Source organism: Juglans regia, chromosome 1 (assembly GCF_001411555.2).
Source record: "Juglans regia cultivar Chandler chromosome 1, Walnut 2.0, whole genome shotgun sequence".
Classification (NCBI taxonomy): domain Eukaryota; kingdom Viridiplantae; phylum Streptophyta; class Magnoliopsida; order Fagales; family Juglandaceae; genus Juglans; species Juglans regia.
Window position 1 is genome coordinate 39,064,203 of NC_049901.1, and position 11,959 is coordinate 39,076,161.

At 32.2% G+C, this 11,959-nt stretch overlaps 1 protein-coding gene across 3 annotated transcripts; it reads right to left on the reverse strand.

Moving 5' to 3' along the window:
- Positions 1-5,140: 5,140 nt before the first annotated feature.
- LOC108979368 (probable chlorophyll(ide) b reductase NYC1, chloroplastic) lies at positions 5,141-11,959 on the reverse strand. Of its 3 annotated transcripts, XM_035683436.1 has the most exons (9): positions 11,439-11,866; positions 10,492-10,570; positions 9,093-9,228; positions 8,582-8,656; positions 8,278-8,473; positions 7,479-7,547; positions 6,820-6,977; positions 6,556-6,748; positions 5,460-5,681 (listed from the first exon to the last, which is right to left on the reverse strand). In XM_035683436.1, exons 1-9 carry the CDS (start codon positions 11,811-11,813, stop codon positions 5,496-5,498), a joined length of 1,467 nt encoding a protein of 488 aa, XP_035539329.1. In that variant the 5' UTR covers positions 11,814-11,866; the 3' UTR covers positions 5,460-5,495. The 3 variants fall into 3 exon arrangements, with proteins under 3 accessions (XP_035539332.1, XP_035539330.1, XP_035539329.1); XM_035683439.1 differs by lacking the exon at positions 9,093-9,228 and having other exon boundaries at positions 5,141-5,681; positions 8,278-8,477; positions 11,439-11,959; XM_035683437.1 differs by lacking the exon at positions 8,582-8,656 and having other exon boundaries at positions 5,141-5,681; positions 11,439-11,954.

Here is an 11,959-nt window from a genome sequence, read left to right on the forward strand (position 1 = left end):
AGTACAAACAATTCCTTCTAATTACTAAAAGGATGACAGACTCAGCAGAGCCACAGATGCGTGTGTCGTCTCGTACTGTCGTGTGTGTGTTTTCAGTTTTGTGGGTGGGCTGGGGCCCAACGCGTCTGTCTCGCCCTTCTCTCCGTTTCATACTTTCTTCTTAGCTTCTTAGAGTTTTTTGTTTTTTTTAATCAAATTCTAAGTCCTTTTTCCCTTTTGCTTTTTTTTTTTAATTCATTAAACAACTAATTTTACTCTGCATTTTTTATTTTATTAATTTTAATTATATTTAATAATATATAATATTTGAAATTATTTCTTCTATCAAAGAATTATATAATAATCACTTAAAATATCACGTCATCAATTGATAATATTCTTAAAATTAAAAAAATGACGTCTCTTCTTTGTAAGATGAAAATGCCATAGATTATAAGTACCTCCAAATTAAGTAATAATATATATAATAATCTACTATTCTCTGATAATCAAAGTTATTATCCTATAAATATATATCTGGCCAATCTTCAAATGAGACATCGGTCCAATCAAAATATTCAAAACCCAATCAACAAATTAAGAAATATATCTACTAATCCATCTATAAAAACACCATGAAATTGAATTCGTGCCTTAAAAGTAAAATTCAGAAATCTAAATGATCCTATGAGTTTTTATGGTTCTTGGATAAAACTAAGTGCACCTAATTTAATATGAGTAATGTTACATGCAGTCATAGAATGTACAAATATCGTGCAGTCGTTTTAAAAAAAAAAAATTTACTATTAAAAAATTATTCTTTTTTATGTGGGTCTAATATTTATTCATATTTTTCAAAGTGATTGCACGACGTTTACATACTCACGACTGTAATTATTATTTCTTTAAATTTTATCATTTAAATTATGTGAATAATATATCTTACAGACCGACTTTAAAATAAAATAATTCATGATATAATATATATATATTTATATATATATATAAACTCTAAATTCTATTTTCTTACCCAAAAGGGAAAATATCAAAAAAAAAAAGAAAATGAATGTTATCTTTGACTGTATTAATTAATAGCGCACCAATCATGGAAACTTTTCATCAATGTGGAAGAGAACTGTCAAAAAAATTCATTATCTAATATTTTCAGAAACAACAAAAGAAAAAGAAAATATGCCTACGTTTTATGTGATTGGTCAATTACGAAAAGGTCAAAGATTAGGTAGCTTATATATTTTGTATTTTTGTATTGTATTTTTTTTTTTTTTAAAGCCCATCCATCACACTATCACAGGGACAGTGGCGGTAAGCCTGTTACTCTAAGTAAAGTTAAAAAAAAAAAAAATACAGCTGGATACCAACTTAACCCCCACAAAACGACGTAGACATGTTATCCGTAAGGAAATAGTGAGGCTCAATTTGTAATATTTTAAATAAAATATTTTAGTTGTATTATATAAAAATAAATTTATAAATTGATATAATTTAATATAATATATCAGATTATAAAATTATTTTTATTATAAAATAAATTTAACAGATTCTATAAAATTTTAAAAGTTTATTTTATATAATTTTTTTGTGTTAAATATAAAATTGGAAGAATAGGAATAAATATATTTATATAAAATTTAACAATATAATATATTATAATTTTAAGAGGTTAAATTATGTCAAGAGTAGTTTTGACACCGCCGTATGGCACCGATTCCATTCGTTCTCCTTTTTTTTATTTTATTTTATTTTATTTTTTTATATTTTTCCTGATAATAAGGGAGAAAAGACCAAAATTATGAGCTAGCCTCCTCCAAAGTCAATTCCAGCACTTGGGTCAAGCACCATAAGGTTGGCAATGGAAGTTGGTGGGTGTAATTTGCCTCCAAATTTGAAATAAAAATTATGATTTTTTCTTTCATTAAATCAAAACCCAGATAGATAAAATAAATGAATAAATTAATTAATTAAAATGATTATTTTGAGGAGATAAAAATATATTTTTTTTATTCTCATTTGAATTTGACAATAAAAACAAAAAAGTACAGCATGTCTGTAGATTTGGTAAAAGATGATCAAAAACCCAATGCATATCTTGTCTTAACATAAGAAGCTTCTTCTTCCTCTTTGATTTTCTTTGCCCTTGAATCAGACGTTATGTGCTTTCATTTGTATATTTATTATCAAAGTCCTTGCATTAGTTCATTTATACTTATCATGCCTTGTTTGTTTTTAGAAATAAGATGAAATGAACTGAGATTAAAGTTAAAAAATTGAATAAAATATTACTAAAATATATTTTTTAATATTATTTTTGTTTTGAAATTTGAAAAAGTTAAATTATTTATTTTATTTTATGTTAAAATTTGAAAAAATTGTAATGATAAGATGAGAAATTTTCAAAATTTTCAGAGTTTTAATCTTGAAAACAAACCAACCCATAATAATGCATTGCATTCTTAAGTTATTTCAAGCGTTACACACTTCTTTTAAAAAAATAAGTTAATATGAAATCCGTATGAAAAAAATTAAATTTTTAAAAATGGACCCAACTCTTTAAAAAATAATGTGCAGTATGTACACAATTCATAATTGTATTTAACATTACTTATATGTTTGTATTCATTTTTGGTTGGAAGGGAAGGGGAATGAGCCTGCCGGCATGCAATTATATAAAAACAGAAGTCCTTGCTGCTTAGCCGTCCATATGCCGGCGGGAAGTCATATTCAGACGTGTGAGGAGGCTGGCATTTGAGAACATGGGCACATCTATCTGACTCGAAAATGTCATTCTCCACTTTCATGATCAAGGGCTTTTTCTGTCCATCAATGCTTGATACTCCTTATCTTCCTAAAAGGAAATCAGCTGGATATACTTTGCATTAAAAAATTATAAGGAATAAGATCAAATTTACTGTAAAAACACAAGTCCTAGCTAGGAGATCCTATCTAAATGTTTATGGCAAAGTTTGACATTTCTAACATTATGCAAATTTGAACCATATGGTAAAAGATATTCTTAGCCGGGCGATATTAAATTAATAATAAATATTATATAGTTCATTTTATATATGAATAGTATTAAATATACTTATAATTTTCAGTATATCAATAACTAATATGTGGAGAAATAAATTCTAATATTTTTTTTTGTAATTAAATAAGTTTCGAGATAAAAATATATTGATGGCATATTTGTTGAATTTGAAAGAGATGGGGGCATGTGAAGATTCACATCACATGGCAAAAGTATTATATATATAATTTTCCACATAATTAGGGGCATGACAATCGGGTCATGAGCCAAATATACCAATCATCCTTTTAGGACAAAGACACCAAACCGCGTCAAACACACTCTAAATTGTCACATGCTTTTTTTTTGTTTTTATGTTTTTTTGTAGGATGGGCATGGCTTTAGTAGCCTCTTTCCTTGACTATAAAGAAAATAATAATAATTTAAGCAAATTACTTGCCCTTCTACATATATATATATATATATTTAAATTTTGAAAATTTTTATACATCAATCACTATTCACTACCCCACAATTCATATTCTACAAAAAACAGCTCAACAATCTATGGAAAAAAAAAGAAGAAGAAACTATAAATGTGAGGTGTGAAAGTGAATAACGACTAATATATAGAATTTAGATTAAATTTTAGAGTTTCAAATGGATAACAGATGGTAAGAAATAGTCGAATCATAATATTTATTAACCATTTAATATGTTTTTATCATGACAAATAGACATAAATAATAAAATCATAATACTTATTGAATATTTAATATTATCCGAGAACACTAGTAGTAATAAAATATTATAAAATTCATTTTATACAACTGTCTTTTTTTATTTTAGATTTTTGTAATGGCTTAGAAGGTGGTCTATCATTTTATACTTTATAACACTATTTTTATGGTAAGTATTATCTAATAAAGTTAATAAATATATATGCACGAAGAATAATATATCATTAAGTACATCTAGAAAAACACAACGTGTAATATCTAAACTTTTTTTAAGGAAATAAAATCATCAAATATCGAGTTTGGCTTGAAGTTTTTAGAAATTCTCATTTCAATATCAAGAATTAAAATTTAGAATTGTGTTACACAAAAGTTTCATATTCCTACATACTACTTATAAATATGTAATTTTATTTTTTTATCCTCAAATATTGAATTGAAATATGAAATATGAGTAAAAAAGTAAAATCATATACTTTTTAAGTGGTGTGTAAGATGTGAGATTTATAGTCTATTTTGTTGTGCATTCTTGTTTTAACAACTTTTCTCGTACTCATTGATCCATAGTCATTGTAGAAATAATAAAAAGTAAAAATGAGATAAATTAATCTATCAATAAGATTATATGTCTTCGATTTTTACGTCTCTATCAATCCACAAAATAATCCCATAGCGGAAGATAATTTTTAGAATTTTGATAATTAGGCACATCAACATCAAAATATCTCAACTTTGAGAAATTGAATTAATTTTCTTCAAAGTAGAAAAATGAACAGATGATAATATTTCACCATAAGTGTACATGCATTTTCAATGTCAAAAGATTAATAAGCACCCTAATTTGATCTAAAAATGGGGAAAACCCGACAGTGATGGTACAACCGTTCATTTCTTTAACTTGTATTAAAAAAAAAAAAATTATAAAAGAGAAAAGAAAAGAATCTATAGAATTCATATTCCCATCTCATGTTCTCGTGCCTGCGGTGAATGCGGAACTTGATAGGTGAGAAGGTTTGGAATTTTCGGGTATTCCAAAGTCCATTAGAAATTGCTTTTTCAAATGACAAAGAAGACTAATCTTTCTTTTGACTGCTAGTTTTTATTTTTATTTTTTATTTTTTGTTAGGAGCGTGTAAATACTGCACATTCTTTTTTAAATAAAGAGTATATTATTAAAAAAATAATTTTTTTATATAAATTTTATATTTATTCACTTATTTTAGAACGAATGCACAAAACTGAACTGTACAAGTCATTTCTCATATTCTTTTGTGCTGTACTAGTAGTTAGAAAGTGTTTATTTGGGTTTCCTCATCTTTTACTCATGTATTCCTCTATAATGAACTCATAGAAGAAGAAGAAGAAGAAGAAGAAGAAATTGTTGTGAAAGTGAATGTCAAAGCATGTGCAAAGATGTTGAAAGGGAACTTCATTATGAACTCATAGAAACATTACATGTCATATAAGAATTCCACACATTGGAATGCTTCATCAATGAATTATAGTCTGTTTCTGTCCACACAACCCAACCTTTACTGGACTCTTCTTGCCTGGGTGGTCAAATTTTTGGAATCAATGTATAACTGAACTCCTAATTGTTAAGGAAGTTTGAAGAGGATGCAGGGTATAAAGACCACTAATTGGCTGCTAGTGTGATCTATGCAGTTACAGCACTAGACATCCTTCCCGAAGAGCATTGGCCTGATCTATATGTATTCCTGATTCTTTTAGGTTGTAATTCTACCAAGAACTCACGTACCATGAAATGTGCTGCCACTGGTAGAAAGGATTATGAAAGCACAAACTACAGAAAGTGAGAAAACTGACACCCAAGTGTTCTCTGTGTACATCTCCATGGCATCTGTAAAAGAAAATCGAGTGCGGTTTTCAGCCCAGTTTCGGAGGCGATCTGCTTCTGCAGCATATAATGCCCTTCCCTGCAATATATGCCAAAATCAGCTTACAGAAACAATATGTAACAAGTTGACGCTCCCTACTACAGCTTGGCCATTATTTTCAAATTAATAGGCCATTTGATAATATTCAGCCAAAAGTCCAATAAATTCAACAGCATATTCCCCTGCTTAATATGAGAATAAAATTCCAACTTAAACCCCATTACGAGGCGAGGTATAACTAAAGCATGAATTCTGATGCCTCCATGATCAAATTATTTCACCATTTGATTTTGAAGTATCGAAATATATATATATATATATATAAATAAATATTAAACTGTCTAAATATCTATGTAATATGCCCGAGCCATGCCATGTCATACTTGTTTTAGAACTGCAACATTTTTTTTTGTCGTCCGTACCTTTATAGATCTACTTAATTATAAGTATCCCAATGCCTGACAGTATCCAAACAGGAAATCAAGGCCCTGAGTTCTGAACTAGATTGCATTTATCAGGAGAGAATACACTAAAGAAGCAAAATCAGAAAACTAGAAGTTAAAAATAAGATAATAGACTCAGGGGTCACACAGCATGTCATTATAATTCTTTACTGGCCTGAACTAGGCATTGCCAGTTTTGCTGGCAATGAATGCCATATCTAAGCAGCGAATTAGGCAAAAATGGAAAATATGAATTGCACTGGTCCACCATGATCCATTTGGATATAGGGGAATCAATGTGGTAAGTTTATAGTTATATAACACACTCACATTCAATCATTAGGAATATAAAGATTTATGTTTTTCACTGCATGGAACTTTCTAAGAAATACTTCTGAATGTCACAGAAAACTCATAGTCGGGCTGCTCAAGGGTGTGTAAAATAATTCCAGCAAAATAATGAAGATTACCTGTGCATCAAACCAGCGATCTCGTCGAAGCCATGCAGTGACTAAAGCAAGCAAGATCCTAGGAGGAGTCAAGTAATTGATTGCCTTCCCTGTACCCTTTACAACCCGCATCCTTGGAACTAAAGTTCTAGCAACCGTTTCGGGATGCTCACAGATAATGTTAAACATTTGCTTATTTTTTACACTCGAACCACTGCAAACCATGTTTAGTACAAAGTACAAAGTAGTTTAGTTCCCACGGTAACTAAAAATGAAAGAACTTACACAGCTGTGAGAGGGGTACTAGATCCCCCAGAACCTCTAGATCCCCCAGAACCTGCACCATCCATGTTAAATATGTGGCCCCCCTTATACTGGTTCTTCATCACTTGCATGGCCTCTCGTGTGCAAAGAAGAGAGCCAACCAGGTTCGTTGAGACAATCTAGTGTGAAGTGGACACACGAGAGGCAAATCAATTCAAGCTCTAAGGTAAGACCATCCTTAGAAGGGTAGTAAACAATCATGCAGAGTTGGCAGGATTATTAGGCAAAACTACTACAATCTGAATACAAGTTTGAACCATATCATTCAAAGGCATGAACAGATCATCCATGCCTTCTTCCAGTCACACACACATGCATCCGTGCTTCCCCTCAAACAAGATACTTCTTGATATTAAGTTATTGTACAGAAATTTGAACTTCGTTTGATAAAAAATAGCATTCAAATAACGAAAGCTAGCCATGTCTAGAATCAGTCATATATGAAACAGTTGGTGATTTGATATAACAACTCCCATAACTTCCAAAACAAAGAGCTTATAAGGTTTTTGAGAAGATATCATGTTTACCCAAAATGCACCTAAGTGCGCACACAGGACAAACTTCTCAAATACCAGATCTATCAAAAAGAGTTTATAACTGTTTGATATGTCAATGAATACCTGTCTAATATCTTCATCAGAAAACTGCAGCAATGGTCTAAAACCTTTATTCATGTCAGCATTGTTTATCTGTCAAACAATGTAAGTACAAATTGGAATATCTTAGTAATTGATATAACATTTATAATCATGCCACATCAAATACAAGGATCTCACTTCTTATGGTATCTTAACCAGGAATATGACTAATAAAGACAAGGATAAAAGATTACTGGTATCAAAGAGACAAGGACAAAATTCGGGCAATATTTTCAAATCATCGTTGCCAATCCCACAAAATGATTGTACCTTGTCCAAATAAGATATTGCTATCCAATTTACTGGCTTCTCATCACTGCAGTTTGTAGTTAAATGAAAGAAAAATTCTTCTCATTAGCCATTATTCACCACCCCACACCCCACACCCCACATTTTATGAAAAACACCCCTACACCCTATGAAAAAGCTATAGGTGTGGGGCGTGAGAGTGAATAGTGACTGATGCATATCATTCCTTGACACTGCCCCTAGAAGTTGTTTGCACCCAAGGGTTCGAACCTTTAGACCAGATGGGAGCATACCCCCAAGAACAAGGCCCTTACCACTTGTGCAAACCCCAAGGGATTAATAAGTTTCAATTCTTTTAAGGTTTGAACATATAAGCTTTTGCAAAGGAATAATAAAATAGAAGAATTCTTGAAAACACGAATGAAAATGCATAATCCCAAAAAAAATGCAACTGTCACATACCGTTTTCAGTAATAACAACAACTGGAGACTGGCTAGCAATAATCATCAATTGAAAAAGTGAGACACTCACCCAGATGTTGATAGAGCCAAGTTCATGGACAGCAAAGTTTGCCAGTTTCTGTACATCACCAGGTGCACATACATTACACGGAATGCCCACCACTTTTGCTTGTTGCAGCTTTCTCCTGGATGAGTCACCTGCCTTGGTCATACATTCCTCTAGGTTATCCTTGAGTTCTTTGACAGTCATATCTACAGACTCAGAGCTGCCTTCAAAAGATCCATTAATGGAAGGGGCCTTTGTAAGTGATAACTATGTTGAAATTATAGGGGGCATTAGAGACCTAAACCAATATCCTAATTTTGAATACCACCTGCGAGATGCAACAACCACGCGATCTTCAGAAAGAAGAAATTCATGAGCAAGAGCTTTTCCCAGTCCCCTTGTGCTGTACCATATATTTAAAACATGCATAACATAGAATCGTTACATTTTTATAGTGATAAGCAACTGGCAGTCCACTAGCCAAATTGTGATTACACCCTAGTAATTGGTCCCAAGTCACAGACAGGACAGCTTGTGAATTGGAAGAAAGAAACACCCACGCATGCTATTATTAAGCTTCAACATTAGATGACATATAATACAACTTTCAATACTCTAACTAATCAAGAAGTGTGTACATTGATGGGCATGATGATATGGCATTACAGAGCCCCCCCCCCCAAAAAAAAAAAAAGAAAAAAGAAAAAAAGAAATACATAAGTACATGTGGAATTTAAAACTTCATTATAACAAAATGTGTGGAATTTAAAACTACCTATTGAAGTAAAACCAACTATTTTGACATCCTAAGAAGAGAGACAAAGAGAGGGAGATATCACCTTCCAGTTATAACAACATTACGTGGACCAGCTCGACAATGTTCCTCTAAACCCATATTTACTCCTATCATGGTTCCAATAATAATTCCTCCAAGCCAGCTATACCAAACCAAAGTGTCCATTTGACTGTCTCCACCTTCACAAAATCGCACACCATTGAGTTCTTGTATATATCGAGTATCTACTTGTGCTCTTTGTTAAGACCAATATAAATTATTAAATCTACCTATTCCCATTAACTTAGCTTTTAGGACAAGTTCGAATCCTGACTTTACACTTCACTCCATTAATAAAATATTCCACGTGTTGGGCTTACTTATTAAGGTTTTGGGGTGTTAAGACAAATATAAATGATTAAATCTACCTTCTCCCATCAGTTTAAGGTTTTGGGACAAGTGGTGATTTTACATAGGGGTGGCAATTCATGTTTTTAGATCGTGTTCGTGTTATGTCAAGTCATTAACATTCGACTATATAGGTCAACCTGAATCTGACCCATTAAGCTAAACGTGTCAAATTTTCAAACCCTAACCGAACCCATTTAAATAACAGGTTATATCGTACCACTCGTTTAATAATTAATTAGAAATAGGTTAACACGACACTACTCATTTAAACCCGTTTCATGCAAATGGGTTGATAACACGCATAACTCATTTGATCTGATTAACATAATTTTACATAAAAGTTTATATTTACTAGTAGACACAATATCTTAAAAATATATATATATATATATCAATTTTTTTAAAATTTTAACATATAATAAAACTAATATTACAAATCATACAATAACAATTATGAGCATAGGTCTAGAATTACAATCTTAACAATAAAAATATAAACATACTGAGAAATACCAATATTACAACTTAACAATAATAAAATTGCAATTTTGAAATAAAATCTAAACAGGTCAAAACGAATTGATTTCGGGTTAAGTAGGTTGAACCGTTATTGACCCGTTTTGACTCGAACCCATTAACATCAAACCCAAACCCGCTAATTTCGTGTCATGTTCATGTTGAGTTTACGGGTCTATCACATATTACCATCCCTAATTTCACACTCTTAACTTATATTAACTAGTCATGCACCTGCGCAATAAGCGGCTGATTTTACATACTTTTTCAACTACTAATTGTGAAAGATTAAATATAGAGAAAAGAAGACAAAATTATACAGGAAAGAAGTGGAAGCCTCTCAAATCTTTAAAATCCAAAATTGCATAATATTTATTAATATGATCTTCCAAATTAATTTAAACTTGAATTACCAAATTTATGAACATTTAACATAAAAAATGGATGACGTGGCTCAACAAGAGTAAAATTCTTGTTTCGAAACTTATATATGCTATCGACGTGTGCATTCTTGTTAAGAGTGCAAGTTCACTAACCTGACATCAGAAATCCTATTTCAAGTATCACTCCCGTGCTCATCATGGTTACAATATATCTTCCAATTTGGATGGCAATCTATGTGAGAGAGAGAGAGAGAGAGAGAGACTCATGTTAAAGTTGAACATATAATCCCCAATCGGGAAATCACATACAAGTTAACCAGAAAACAAAATCACTAATTGACTAAACACTAAATAAATAAAGGCAACCAAACCTGCTGCCCTCAGGAAATTTTGCATACCCTTAATTTTTTGGCAGCCGAAATGATTTCAAACTTCACATCTACGTTGTGATTGCTATCCCAAGGGGTTGACCCAAGTGGTGAAGACCTTGATCTTGAGATATCACTCCCTTCAAGGTCTAAGGTTCAACACCTCATGGGTGCAAACAATCCTTTGGAGCCACACCCCCGGTGAAAAGTTACAAATTTAATCAGTTCCGTGTAGAAAAACTTCCGAAAGTGCGGTGCAAGGGACCGGAATTTATTTTGCAGGGGTGGGTCCTAAGGACCCTGCCTCGGAGAGGTTTCCGACATTAAAAAAAAAAAAAAAAACTATGGACTATTGGCAAGATCTTTCAAATGAGGCAACAATACTTTGCACACCATTCGATTTTCTGAATTGATAATTCTGAACAAATTAAGGAAGTTTAATTTGGAACGGGAGAACAAAGAAATAATGGCATCCTGATTCTTATGATTTTTGTCGTTTTGTTCCCAATAATGGAAAGTTTAACTCCAGAAGTCGGACCTCCAGCTATTCTCGCCTGAGCTAAGTAAAGATTTGAGAAAATTTGTGAACTATAATTAGTAAAATAGAAACACTGTTTCCAGTCTAGTGCTTCTTATGTTCAAAAAAGTCGTAAATTAGGTGAATTTACCATTCCATCTCACCAAATAAGGGAAGTATATTAAACATAATAACATAACGTGTATGCAACTCACCGAAGAGAACACCTTCTCCACCTTGGCCACAGCCCTGTCATACTCGTCCCCGTGAGCCAATCTAAAACCACCCAAAATTGTAGTCATCAAAGATTTCCAAAACCCACTTCCGCTTTCGAGCTTAGCCTCACTTCCCTTCAAATTTCGAGACTTTCTCGCTTTTTGCACAACTCCCTTTTTCTCCGAGACTTCTCCCTCCTCACTCATAAACGATCGACACTGTTTCAAACACAAACCATCACCCCGACCGGGTCGTCCCAACCGGAACATGCATAAACTTGGTCTGGGAACGACTGGCTGGCCGGTCCTGTGGTCGTTCTTGAAGCAGTGCTCGAAGCTTTGTGGGAAAATGCGAAGCCTAATTGCTGTAGCCATGGCTATTCTAAATTGAAAAGAGGATCCTGATAATTCACCGTTCCAATATTTATGGGTGTGGCTTTGAAATTTACGTACGTTGGAATTTATATGTTCCTTACAAACATCTCAAAAAAATAAAAATAAAAATAAAAATTGGGTAAAAA